A 14792-nucleotide genomic window follows, 5' to 3' on the forward strand; every position below is an offset into this window, starting at 1 on the left:
TGTTCTTTATCAACTTAAAAGATGTGTGTGTGCACACACGTGAATGTGTGTATGTGAATGTGTGTGTATGCAATAACTTCTTGATTTATATTTCCCCTGCAGATCTTGGAGGCATCTGAGGTTTCATGGGGACTTTCCAGAATTCCAGACTGCTGCCCTGCAATGAAGCTCTGAGTCACAGTCTTTGGGTCTAAGGTACTGGCTACGACGTGGAACCCCAAAACAGCCAACCTGACTAACCTTCACTCTAAGCAGAAGCCCAAAATGCGTCTGGCCTGAAATCAGAGCAAGCCCTAGAGAAAGCCTTCTTTGTTAATGGAAAGAGAAGAGGAGAAAAGGGTTTCCACATTGCAACAGTCTTTCCACCATTCCAAAGAGCCCACCTTTCTTATAAACCAAGCTGTTCTATTTGGTGAGCCCCATTCTAGCTTCTTGCCAGAAATAGAGCACGACAATCGGGGTGAGAGAATAAAGACGAACCCTCGGAAAAGCAGACCTGGAACTGTAATTCTCTCAAAGCAGTCCAGTAGGAGGATTATGTCTGAAAGCCAGCCCAGGCCCCCGGTGATCCCATCCCGCAGGCCCGGGTTCCAGGTGTGCTATATCTGTGGCCGAGAATTTGGGTCCCAATCCCTTGGCATTCACGAACCCCAGTGCCTGGAGAAGTGGCGTGTTGAAAACAGCAAGTTGCCCAAGCACCTGAGGAGGCCAGAACCTTCCAAACCACCTCCTCTCAGCGGAAGTGGGTCCTATACTCTTCAGGCAGCGAATGAGGCAGCCGCCCAGAGTTCCCAGGCCCAGCTGCTGCCCTGTGAGGCCTGTGGCCGCACATTCTTGCCAGACCGGCTACTTGTTCATCAGAGAAGCTGCAAGCAGAAGGTTGAGGGGCCCAGGGCACCGAGCCTGGACAGATCTGATGATCTTGCCGGTCTCAAGAAAGCTTCCAGTGGCATCACAGCCCGACCGAGGACTGTCACCTGCTACATCTGTGGGAGGGAATTTGGTACCCTGTCCCTTCCTATCCATGAGCCCAAATGCCTGGAAAAGTGGAAAACAGAAAATGACCGACTCCCCAGGGCGTTCCGCCAGCCACTCCCACAGAAGCCTCAGCCCCTTCTCACTGGCCAGCCCAACCACGCGGGGCCACGGCAAGGCCAGCTCGTGTCCTGCCCAAATTGTAGTCAGACCTTTGCCCCCGACCGCCTTCCAGTACACCAGAGAAGTTGTAAAGCTCGACCTGGTGGGTCAGAATTTCAGGATTTGACATTAGGGAGCAGAGGTGGCCTGAAAGAGTTCACTAATTCCAAGCCTCAGAGGAACATGGCAGCACCCTCTGTGACCAATAAGGTAATTTGTGCCACATGATATGCATCGGGTCGGCCTGGGGATACATTCCACCTCCAGGGGAATGAGAGAAAAATGCCCCCAGAATCAGCTGCCTCATCCCCTAGGATGGTTTTTCTTTCAATGCCCGGTTCTGCCTCAGTTAAACCTAAGTTGACCGCCTTTTGGACTCCGGGGCTACATCTCCACTGGCACAGCAGATATAAAACATCCTTGCCCAGTGGGTCCCTGGTCCTTTTTCATTCTGCTGCTTAGAAGAGAGATGGACTTCTTTCTTCTCTGAAGCCCTCATACCAATAATCCTTGGGAGAGACTGTTATTTGAAAATGAGTCAGTAATGCTGTGTCTACATTACAGAGATATAATTCCCATTCCAACAGCCAATATTTATTACTGGTTTATTTTAGTAATCTACCTTAGGAATTCACTTTTGGCAACACCAGGGTATGCTGAGTTTATCGTACTAAAATAGAATCTGTGTCAAAAACCCTAAATGACTTTAGCAGTAATTAAACACTGGAGCACTTGTAGAAATAAACATGCTCTAAAGTGCAGCATGTTTTCTTTTAATGCTTCCATGGCTATAGTATATGGGGAATTAACTCCCACGCAGACCAAGAGTCAACTAGGTGTGTTCATGGATCTGGGAAATGCTCAGTTCCTGCTGCTGCTCTGTATCCCATGTTTGGGTCAGACACCAGGCTGTGACCCCTGATTTGGGCAGTTGTAAATAACTGGACCCTAGGGGTCCCCAGCCTATATAGTGAAGTGTCATTGGGTCTTGACCTGAAATTTCATCATCAACCAGGATTGGGGAAGGTTGCTTATAAGGGTGGCTACCTGCAAGATAAGGTGTGGTCCATGGGCTTCATTCTGCCGTGAAGCCAGGGAAGCAGTTGTCCTACCACATGTCACACTTTATAGAACATCAGATCATGAGAAATAGGAGGCAGTCAAGGTCTTTTCTCTGTGACTTGCTGCTTGAAACCCCACCTGCAGGGGTTCTTTAAGTGAACTATTTTCAGGAAACTAAGGTAACCCAAGCTAATGTAAACAGTTAAACCAGACTGTTTGGGGGGTGGGAAGACATCCTTTATTTTTAATCCAGTTGTTCTTCATTACTTTTAACATTTTTTTATCGCATTACTTGGGCAAATGTCAGGTACTTTTTCCAGACTTCCATGTTTAAAATGAAATGATCTTTCACTTGCTGGCTTAGAAGATTCCAAAACAATGATCCTAAAGCCGAAGAGTCAGACTAATGGGCATATTTTCCGATGAACTTGAAGAAAGAACAGCTAGTTTCTTTGCCGAATGAAAACCCAAACTCATAAGTGTGGCATGGGCTTCAGGCTGGTCTCATAAACATGAACTGTTTTTCTCATCTTTTGGCTGTTGCTTTTCTTCCAAAAGCGTGTGGGGTCTGGATTCAGTGAGCAAAAGAATCCATGTCTTAGAGCCACAAATCAAGAACTTCGGTTAGTGTTCTGACATTCAGCACTGTTTCCTGATTGTATGCATTTTCTTTAAATGTTCTCATTACTGAACTTGAGATAGGGACAAGTGTGGTTAGAATGCTCAGCTTGTTGTTGTAACACAGACTTTGTGCTCCCAAGAGTGGAGCCAGCAGGCTGAGCATAGCATGTTCTCACTCAGTCACAACTGCTAAAAGAGGCTGGCCTGGGCCCCCAGCTTCACAGGAGGACACCTCATGACTCACTGAGTCATCTGGAGAGGAGACTGTCAGGACGGGAGGCCAGTGATGGCTGTCAGTGACTTTCACGTTTAAATCAGAGGGAGTCCGTCAAAACAAGGGCATCAAGAGGACACGACAGCTATGTCAGAGCACAACCAACTCTGCTCCTGACCTGAAAAGGCACATGTCAGTGAGAAACTGGCACCCACCACCGTCAGATGTGCGTTGGCCTGTTTGGGGACCACACAGGCTTTAGTGGAGGGCATAGTAAGGTCATCCAACCTAGGGTCCCTTCAGCTGCCAGATCTGGAGCAAACTAGGGTTCATTAAATGGAGAAAACTCCTAGGCTTCCAAGAGGAATGACCTCTTGAACCAACAGATTTTATTCCTTCCCTTGAAAAGACATTTGCCACTGCATTGCGCTTTCGGCAGAAAGCCTCTCCCGGGGAACGTAGTTTTCTCTTGTGGTTGCGATTGGACTCTGTCTATTGCTGTTTTTCTTTTCTTTGTATTATGTAAGATTTAGATAGTGCAGTGAATCGTTCATTTCCATAAAGAAAACGCCCTGTGCATTATTGGATTTCAGAATTTCATCTGCCTGTGGTGGCCGACTTTTGGCTGACTGTGAGACACACGCATGATTTTTTCAGTTCAGATGTTTGCTTCCTTTTTCCTCATGCCACTTAGAACAATTTCCTTCTAGAATCCTTGATCTGACTTCATGTTAGAATCAGTGATCTTGCCCAGTGTTTTCAGGGGGCTCAATCTCATAGTGAACTCAGGTGAGAAAAAAATTTTCAGAATTATGACCACAGAACTGGGAAACAGTTCACTGCAATTGGGCAACAATGACTGTTTCACTGGCAGAGTGAGTTACCTTCCGCTCAGAGTGTTCCTCCTGCATACACTGGCTTGGTTCTCTGATGACAAATGCTCCTGTTACCCTTCAGTCAAATCTAAGCAAACAAACACCGCCGAGATCCCTAAGACAATCCCCCCAACCCTAGTCATCAATGGGCATTCTGCGCCAGCTCTGCTTTGCCTCTCACCACGGGATGGGTTTGAACTTGTCCCATTGCTTGTCATCCAAAATCTAGGACTGAATTCACTCTATCTGATTTCACAGTGATCTTGTGAAAGACACCAAGCAGTATGAAAGAGGAATGACATCCACAAAGCGGATTTTTGTTTCAAAGGGTTTGCTCTACTGTTACGTGGTGTCAGAGCAGCATCGCACTCCCCCTTTTCCCTCTAGAAGAAGGAAAGCCTGAGCAAGCAGTATCCAATTTAGCAAGATTTTAAAAGTCATGTTACTTGCAGATGAAATTTGATGCATAATGTGGGAAACTAGAGATTATCAGTTTAAAGTTTAATTTGGAGCTTAATGTGATCCTTTGATTTCTGTTTTAGCAAGCAGTGTTCTAAGTGATGCTGGAAATGCAAGAATGGAGGTCACTATTGACCCTTATTTTAATATGAGTGAACATATTTTAATATTTGTCTTTAATACTTGAGAAAAAGAAGTTTGCCCTTTTCTATAAGCTGATAGTATTTCAGTCTTTGGCTTAAGGACTTTCTGGCTAACTGAAACACAGATTGACAGTTAATTAAATATAACTACAACCCAGAATGAAGGCTTTGTTTAACTACCTTTTATTAGTTACATAATGCTTGGGGTTATTTTCTTAGTATTTTGATGATAACATGTGAAACACTGTTTCTAAAAATCTGATACTATGTTATAACATAGGCATTATTTTTCTTCAGGGAAATCTTTTTCTTTTTTTAACAAAGATTTGTCTCTCTGTAGTTTTAAGCTATCCTTAGCATCCTTGAGGTCTGAGCTGCAATCCCATCAGACACATCTCTAGCATCTTGTGCTGCCATCTGGTGTTTTCTTTTAGAGTAATGCCTTCTATACTCAAAAATATTATTTATTGCCTTTCTCTTCGTGTTACCTCCAAACATATTTGAGAATGTGCCCTTATAATACAAATTCCATTTATTTAGGACTACAGTTATGTATTTGGTTTATATCGTCACTGCTGTTCCATCGCTAAGTATCTCATTGTGCAAATGCAAACCTCTTAGTCGGAAAGTCACAATCAGAGACTCAGAAAGACTCAGAAGGGCAGAGTGGATGGGCTCACGTTGTGGAACACTGTTAAGGGGTATGTGTGTGTGTGTGTGTGTGTGTGGTAAAAAGTGCTTGTGCCGTGTGCTTAGTCATTCCAAAGTGTCCGACTCTTTGCAACCCCGTGGACTGTCGCCCGCCAGGTTCCTCTGTCCTTGGAACTTTCCAGGCAAGAATACTGGAGTGGGTGCCAACTTCCCAACCCAGGTAAAAAGTACTTGGAGCTTATTAGGAGGCATGCAATAGGGGAGACAACTTGTACTGAATCCATTTATGGTCAGTACTTTATCTCCATGTTCTCATCTTAATCTTCATAATATTACTATAAGACAGATATTATCTCCCTGCTTTCCAGATGGAAAAACTGAGATCAAGCACCTAACCTAGAGTCACACAATGGGTTCAGTCGTGGGTGTCAAAGCCAGATGTGTCTAACTCCAAAGACCCACAGGCTTCCCTGGTGGCTCAGAGGTTACAGCGTCTGCCTCCAATGCGGGAGACCCGGGTTCGGTCCCTGGGTCGGGAAGATCCCCTGGAGAAGGAAACGGTAACCCACTCCAGTATTCTTGCCTGGAGAATCCCATGGACGGCGAAGCCTGGTGGCTACAGTCCACGGGGTCGCAAAGAGTCGGACACGACTGAGCGATGGAACGGAACGGAAGGAAAGAGAGAAGCATACGTGTCATACAAAAAGGGTAGGGCTATGCTGCCAGGCTTATGAGTATTAGTTAAGCAGGGTTAAGAGGACAAAAGTTTGTTCATTCAACAGATCATTCTTGTTAGGCATTCTTGAGCTTCCATGGTGGCTCAGATGGTAAAGCATCTGCCTGCAATGTGGGAGACCTGGGTTCGATTCCTTGGTCAGGAAGATCCCCTGGAGAAGGAAATGGCAACCCACTCCAGTACTCTTGCCTGGAAAATTCCATGGATGGAGGAGCCTGGTAGGCTATAGTCCATGGGGTCTCAAAGAATTGGAGATGACTGAGCGACTTCACTTACTTACTTTGGACTAAGTACTAAATGTAGAATCATTAAAAAGTCACAGTTCTTGATCTCATGGAGTTTTTAGCCTTATGGAGGAAATGATATGAAATAAATATAAAGTTTTAAGTTGTAATGTGACAGTGTCCAATGGTGGGAGGTGGACATTCAGGTTCTTGGTTAGAGAAAACCTCTGGGAGGAAGTGACATTTCAGCTGAAACATGGAAGGTGTGAAAACATTAGCTAAGAGGATATCGGGGGGAAGGGAGGGGCAGGAGGAGGAGACATTCTGGCTACATACTGTGCGAAGCCCTTGAGCTAAGAAAGATCTTAAAATGGAACTAAAAAGTCCACAAGTAGTTAGAGTCGAATGAAGGAAGGGGCAGGCACACAGGATAAAGCTGTGGAAACAGCACAGCTGCCCAGTGGACATAGGGACAGCCGTTATTCAGCCGTGGCAGGAATCCAGGTGAAAAGTGGATGAAAGCCTAGCCTAGAGTATTGGTACCAGAAGTAGAAAAAAAGGGATAGTGGGCAGAACCTGGTAATAGTTGGGATGTGGAGGAGAAAGGAAGAGGGTTGAGGATGACTCCCAGATTTCTAAATTGAGCAGCTGTACCAGTTGTGTCGCTTTCTAAGAGGGGAAAAACTTGAGAAACAGATAGGCTGTTGTTGATGAAGGCCAATTGTTTCATTCTGGACACAACTGAATTCACAACACTTGTGAGACATTTTAAATAGATCTGAAAGAATGGTGAAAGTTCTACAGTGGGTGGAACTGGGTAAGCACAGAACATATGTGTAACCAGTCAGGGGTAGAAGGACAGTTTTACTTGTGATGAATGTATATGTCTTAAGTTATTAAACACAACTAACAGACATTGATAGAGGAAGATAAGAGCCAAGATAATATCTTAAGACAGTGCAAGTAGATGGAGATCTATTTATACTATGTCTCTATCATTCATTGAAAATCATTCTTTGTTATGGTCATTTGTAACTATAAGACTTTATTATTTTCTTCCCAAATAGAAAATAAAATTTCTGTGAGACTGGCAAAAAAAAAAAAAATGCTTGTGAGACATCTAACTAGATAAGTCAGGCTGAATATATAAGTTTGAATCTCAAAAGAGGAAGTGGGCTGGGATATATATTTGTGCATTGTTAATATATATTTAAAGTCATCAGAATGAGTGTAGGACTCGAAAAGTCAACCCAGGACTGACCCTGAAGCATTACAGTATTTAGGGGTTAGAGGAGAAGGAGCTGGAGAATGACTGACTGGAAATGCTGGATAAATGACTTGAGAGTATGGTGCCCTGAGAACTCTGAGAGGAGAAAATGTGGAGAATGAGGGTCTGGGAAACAGTACGCAATGCACAGAGGCAGGCTGAAGGATGCAGCAGGGGGAATGCCAGAAAATCTATTTGATTTGGCCATGTGGGTTTAGTTTGACAAACTTGGAGAGAACACATTCAGAGTCATGGGGGCTGCAGAGTGTATGGGTGATATTGGATGTGTTTTGAGAAATTTGGCTTAGAGATTGGGAGAGAAATAATAGGTAGGCTAGAAATAGAGATTTTTGGTTAAGAGAGGCTCGCTTAAAAGATGGGAGCTTGTAGACTATATTTGATTATTTTGGATCAGGAGCCAGTAGAGAGAGGAAGGTTAAAAAAAGCAGGAGAGGTGATAAGAGCAAATGTAAAACATGAAGGAGAAGCACGAACCAGGGCTGGGGTTCCATCCTGTGAAGTGGAGGGGTTTAGTACCAGGGGATGTTTCTCTATTTCAGGAGGAGGTTGAATGCAAGTGAAGGCAAAGCTCCAGTCTGTTAGCTTACATTTTCTCAGTGAAATACCAGGCAGGCTTGTCAGGATTATCAGAAGAGGAGGAGAGATGTAAAGTGAGAGAGAAAAGTGAATCCTAAGGGTCTTCTTAGTCCTTTGTCTGTTCATGCCTTCAGTTAAACTAAGTTTCTGAAATCAAGACTAAGGCTCCTAGAAGCATTTGCCTCTGTTTCCTAAACACAGGAATGACTTGGAACTCTTTGGAAGTGGTAGGATAAAGCTCAGTGTGGCCCTTCTGGTGGTTCCTGCTCATGTATGCATCTTCAGTGGCCCCAGTTCACCTATTCAGACTCATCAGTGCTGATGTCATGAAAACTAGGCTCAGCCTCACAAACCACCCCTTGATGATGCTGCCAGCTGGGCCACTAATATCCAGCTCCACAGGCTATTTCTTCATCTTTTCTTGGTGCCAGCCATGCCTGCATATCAGGGCAGCATTCTAGGATCCCACGGCTCTCAGGTGAACTAAGCGCAACTTCAAGGTAACAAGACCATTCTCTTCTGCACTGATGGCTCTCAAAGCCAAACCAAAGGACTCTTATGTGTGTATACAACGTGTGTGAAATATGTGTTGAGGGTGAGAATTACACATTTTAGAGCAACAGCATCATCAATGAAATTGACATATAGCTTCGTAACATAGAAATTTGAAAACAATACCTATACAAATTATACTCTAACATACTCATTTTTAAATTTAATTTTATTTTTTATTATATTTATATTTTAATTGAAGGATAATTGCTTTACAGAATTGTGTTGGTTTCTGCCAAACGTATTCATTTCTAAAAGTAAGCCTCAAATTATAATTATATATCATATATCCATAGAGAGAGAGAGGCCATAATAGATATAGCTACCTCTCTCAGAGCCGAAAGAGGAAAGCAACAATAGATAGTCCTTCCTTGGTGCTCCAGTAGATGCCTTTCTGCTCAAGTTTGTGCCTTTCTGCTTCTCTGAAAAGAAAACTACTGATTGTAACCTCTGTGCAAGGAGAGGATAATATATTACAAGTTCAAGTATTATTTCAAGCCTAAAATGAACAGAACTACAATATGCTGAACTCTCAAGGAATTTATCTAGCTTAAACGATTTCATGTGCCTTCCCAAGCCTCCTCTCCATGTTACCCTCATCTCGCTTCTTCCAGTCCCAAACACACACACCCACATTTTCTAGTGATAGATGCTTAGGAAACCTTTATGTAATGACTGAACGGATATACGTAGTTCTTAGAAATCCACATTCCAAGGTCAACAATTAAAATCTTTCCCCAAATTCTTAGAACTGCACCAAAGGCAGTGTGATACAACCTTGAAAAAGTTCTGTTGAAATGGAGGTCATTGTCCTATGAACAGGCCCTCACTGCTAGATGTGAGGACAAGTGCAACTTTGTGAAGAGTGTGATCATTGACAGAATTTGACATAAGACTAATTCTTTTACTTTCCCTTCATATTATGTAACTCATCTCCTTCTTACATCCATTGCCTCTTTCACATATTTACCTCTGAGGCTCTTATAGGCAGAGAAGCTTTATTGTTTAGTCACTAAGTCATGTCCGACTCTTTTGTGACCTCATGGACTGTAGCCTGCCACGCTCTTCTGCCCATGGGATTTCCCAGGCAAGAGTTACTGGAGTCGGTTGCCGTCTCCTTCTCCAGGGCATCTTCCTGACCTAAGTATCAAACCTGTGTCTCTTGCATTGGCAGGCAGATTCTTTACCACTAAGCTACCAGGGAAGCCCTATAGGGAAAAAGAGGTACTGCAAATTGAAGAAGGGTCTCAACGAATTTCCAATAATCCTACTCCAAGCATCAACTCTGATGCCATGATCCTGTCATTAAAAGTCCCTATGGGGCTTCCCTGGTGGCTCAGAGGTTAAAGCGTCTGCCTCCAACGCGGGAGACCCGGGTTCGATCCCTGGGTCGGGAAGATCCCCTGGAGAAGGAAACGGTAACCCACTCCAGTATTCTTGCCTGGAGAATCCCATGGACGGAGAAGCCTGGTAGGCTACAGTCCACGGGGTCGCAAAGAGTCGGACACGACTGAGCCACGGAACGGAACGGAACGGAACGGAAGCAGCTTTCACATCTACCTTTGTTTAAGCAGAGAAGGTAAAAACATGAAGAGATCACTTGTCCCAAACTAAAGCTTCAGGAAATCAGAGGTTGAGGGAAGAGAGAGAGGAAGGGGAAAGATTGGAAGCAGAAACTCTGATAAGCAAGGAGAAGACAACAAACAAATAACAAAGTTGTTTCTTAAGGATAGAATCCTTTCTGTCTTATGTCCAAGATGATATCTCTCTTCTTTTCATTGGAAAACTTCTTTCCTGGGCCTTTCCCAGAGCTGGGGGCTCTCTAGTATACAAGCTGTAGACAAAGCAGGCGTTGGCAATAACCCTGCTCCCATGTTCCAGGTCAGATAGTGCCCCTGCTGTCCTTTTTTTTCTCTCTAACTTTAGAAGCTGGAAAAACTGAGTGCCTGCCACAATTATTAGGTTTTCCTGTATTCCCCCATTGCTTCATTTTACCCGTGACCCGGAAGCCATCTGAATATGAAGGTCAGACCTGGAGCCAAACTGAAAAACACAGGAACCAATCACCAGGGCAACACCCATTTTCTTCAGGGAAAGTTGTTCTTACCAGAATTTGCCAAGAGGTTGAATCCATACCAAAAACACCTCACTTTCCAACCAATAGCTTTCCAAGGGATCAGAAAAAAAAAAAAAAGTTTTATCTCAAATGTGAAAAGAAAAGGAAAAAACTTTAGCTAAGAAACTATTCCTTTCATAAACAGAAGCTTTCATTTGGATTTCGTTCTTTGACTTCTATTTTTCAGCCTTTGTTATCTCAGGAGGAGCAAGTAAATAACTAAAATGCCAAGCATATATTCAAAATACCAATAGCTTGTTTTTAAAAATCAGGTACATGAAAATCCTCTAATGTTAACAGCATTTCCAAATGAATGGCCAAGTCTTTCTTATTGTTAAAAGGAGCAAAACAAATCCCCAGATCACATGTAGGAGACTCTTTAATAGTTGGCCAATAGACAGGCTGGATTGGAAAATTCCTTTACGTGGCATCCAGTGATTTCCAGAAACAATTTAATTTCAAACAATGATCCTTCCAGATGTGACATTTGGGTAGAATTGTTTGAAAACACTAGAAGTAAATGTGAAATACCAGTGGTTTTGAGACAATCAAACTGCAATTGTTGAGGTTTGAGACTGAACTACACAGTTACTCCTATATATTGAAATGCTATTGATACTTTTTCTGCATATGTAGGCTATGCCTGGGGGGAATGGAAACTTGATTATACACTTTCAAGCTCAGTCAGTTTGCTTAAAATTGTTTTAAATGGCCGCAGGCGAAGTTCTGACTTTGGGAACGGCTTCAGGTCACCTGGATCTCCTTTCCCTTTCATCACCTTCAGCATCCCCTTCTACTCTTCACAACCCCCATCCCTTGATATTGTTGGAAGGGGGTTGGGAAAATATAAAATTCTTCATAGAAAGCTCTCATAGGACTATTTGCATTTTGAAAGAGGATCTGGGGAGAACGCAGTTTAATCCAAAGGAATGAATTTCTGAGGTAGTCCAGAGAGCAGAAGTAGGAATTTTGTGGATTTCTCTCAAATCCCATGCAATGGCTGACTCTGTGAACCCGTAAGGCAGAGCATGATACTCAGCTGACCACAGATGACCTTCCCCCTCATGTTTCTAGAAACTGCTGAAATCAAACAGATCTGGAATGCAGTGAAATCACGTATCTGAACAAATGATTGCTCCCTACCTCAGTTCCTCACAGCAAGAGGTTCAGTTCCGTTCAGTCGCTCAGTCGTGTCCGACTCTTTGCGACCCCATGAACCGCAGCACGCCAGGCCTCCCTGTCCATCACCAACTCCCAGAGTCCGCCCAAACCCATGTTCATTGAGTCAGTGATGCCATCCAAATATCTCATCCTCTGTCGTCCCCTTCTCCTCCTGCCCTCAATCTTTCCCAGCATCAGGGTCTTTTCAGATGAGTCAGCTCTTCGCATCAGGTGGCCAAAGTACTGGAGTTTCAGGTTCAACATCAGTCCTTCCAATGAACACCCAGGACTGATCTCCTTTAGGATGGACTGGTTGGATCCCCTTGCAGTCCAAGCGACTCTCAAGAGTCTTCTCCAACACCACAGTTCAAAAGCATCAATTCTTCAGTGCTCAGCTTTCTTTATAGTCCAACTCACACATCCATACATGACCACTGGAAAAACCATAGCCTTGAGTAGACAGACCTTTGTTGGCAAAGTAATGTCTCTGCTTTTTAATATACTATCTAGATTGGTCATAACTTTCCTTCCAAGGAGTAAGCATCTTTTCATTTCATGGCTGCAATCAGCATCCGCAGTGATTTTGGAGCCCAGAAAAATAAAGTCAGCCACTGTTTCCACTGTTTCCCCATCTATTTCCCATGAAGTGATGGGAACAGATGCCATGATCTTAGTTCTCTGAATGTTGAGCTTTAAGCCAACTTTTTCACTCTCCTCTTTCACTTTCATCAAGTGGCTCTTTAGTTCTTCTTCTCTTTCTGCCATAAGGGTGGTGTCATCTGCATATCTGAGGTTATTGATATTTCTCCCAGCAATCTTGATTCCAGCTTGTGCTTCTTCCAGCCCAGCGTTCCTCATGATGTACTCTGCATATAAGTTAAATGAGTAGGGTGACAATATACAGCCTTGATGTACTCCTTTTCCTATTTGGAACCAGTCTGTTGTTCCATGTCCATTTCTAACTGTTGCCTCCTGACCAGGATACAGGTTTCTCAAGAGGCAGGTCAGGTGGTCTGGTATTCCCATCTCTTTCAGAATTTTCCACAGTTTATTGTGATCCACACAGTCAAAGGGTTAAACATGAGAATACCTGTGAAGAACCCAGGATTGTGTCTGACAAACAACCACATGTCAGTACCTCCCTATTTCCTTCACAGTGGCAGTGAAGGCAGCCTGAAGACCTAAAGTCTGGGTGAAAAGTAACTTTACCATTTACTAACTGCTCAGTCTCCTGGTTTGTAAAATGGTAATATTGCATTTTATCCAGAGGATTATGTGAGAAGTATTAAGATAAATCATCTTAAGTGCTTACTACAGGGACTGGCACTTAGAAAGTGCCTCATAATTGTTAGCTGCTTCTTGGTCAGACATTTTTTATGTTGGAATATACACAAAGATTTCTTTCTATTTTGTATTGGAGTATGGTTACTTTCCCAGTGGCACTAGTGGTAAAGAATCCACCTACCAATGCAGGAGACACAAGAGTTGCAAATTCTATCCCTGGGATGGGACAATCCCCTGGAATAGTTCATGGCAACACACTCTAGTATTCGTGACTGGAAAATCCCACGGACAGAGGAGCTTGGTGGGCTACAGTGCATGGGGCCGCAGAGAGTCAGAACTACTGAGTGACTGAGCCCTCAAGCAAGCATAGGTGCTTTACAATATTGTGTTAGTTTCTGCTGTACAGCAAAGTGAATCAGCTATATGCCTACATACATCCCCTCTTCCTTGGATTTCCTTCCCCTTTAGTTCACCACAGAACGTTGAGCAGAGGTCCCTGTGCTGTACAATCGGCTCTCAGTTATCTATTTTATACGTAGTAGTGCATATATGCTAATCTCAATCTCCCCACCCTTCCCAACCCCTCTCCCCGCCTTGGTCGCCATACTTTTGTTCTCCATGTCTTACATAAGAATTTCTAAGAGGTTTTCCTCTTTTTTCCTCAAGTATAGGGAAGAAAAACTTTCCCTCTTATTTCCCCATCTGACCTTACTGCATGCTATGATATGCCTTGTGCACTCACCACAAACATTTCAATTATTTGGCCTAATAGAAAGGATAAGGAGTGTGGAAAATCTAAAACAGAAGCTATGGCCCAAATTCTTTATGTTCATTTTGTCAAGCAGATAAAGGAACACTGTGAATGGAACAACACCCGAATGATTCCCTCAGGCCTTGGCAGGGTGGTCCCTGATTTAGACAACCTGGGTTCCAGCTAGAAGTGAGGGAAGCAAAAAATCCTCCAGCAAGTGAATGACTTGAGGGCTGTGCACAGTTACTGGGTGCTCTTGTGCTCTTGGACTCTCCTCCCTTCATCGAGGGGCTTATTTTGCCTGTGGATAGGTTTCTAGCCTCCTGTCAAGTTCTGTTCAAATTGCCTAACTGCTTATAATCAAAGAGAGCAGGGAAATTTCAGTGTGACAATCACTAATATATTGCTGCCTACTTGTTCTCTAAAGTGCCTGCCCTACTTCTTAAATTCCAGAGCCAGAGGTTCATTCCTTTGACTCAAAGCACTGATTCCATGGGAAATCCCAGCTAAAATGCAAAGGTCCCCTAGATAGAGGGAGCAAACCATGTCTAGCCACTGGCACATTCATGCAAATTAACTAAGTTTAGCTCATTTCTTAGAAATTAAATATAAGGCAAATACCTTTTGTTGAGGAGATATGTGGGTCACCCTGAGTATTCACTGAAAGGACTGATGCTGAAGCTGAAGTTCCAATATTTTGGCCACCTGATGTGAAGAGCTGACTCACTGTTAAAGACTCTGATGCTGGGAAAAATTGAGGGCAGGAGGAGAAGGGGGCGACAGAGGCTGAGATGGTTGGATGGCATCACCGACTCAATGGACATGAGTGTGAGCAAACTCCAGGAGATGGTGAGGGACAGGGAAGCCTGGTGTGCTGCAGTCCATGGGGTCGCAAAGAGCTGGACATGACTGAGAGACTAAACAACAACAAAGTTGAAGAGA

General features: G+C 43.6%; 1 protein-coding gene across 2 annotated transcripts in view; it reads left to right on the forward strand.

Annotated features, from left to right (window-relative positions):
- ZNF475 (zinc finger protein 475) overlaps positions 1-14792 on the forward strand; it is a 58187-nt gene that overhangs the window by 26858 nt on the left and 16537 nt on the right. Inside the window, exon 2 of one of the 2 annotated variants that reach the window (XM_055430252.2) lies at positions 103-1347. In XM_055430252.2, the coding sequence (XP_055286227.1) occupies positions 316-1347 (1032 nt within the window). In that variant the 5' untranslated portion in view covers positions 103-315. The remainder of the gene's footprint in view (positions 1-102; positions 1348-14792) is intronic. The other variant, XM_088838379.1, reaches the window with a different exon arrangement.

Source organism: Moschus berezovskii, chromosome 8 (assembly GCF_049115385.1).
Source record: "Moschus berezovskii isolate FMDL1 chromosome 8, NW_MosBer_1.0, whole genome shotgun sequence".
Lineage (NCBI taxonomy): Eukaryota > Metazoa > Chordata > Mammalia > Artiodactyla > Moschidae > Moschus > Moschus berezovskii.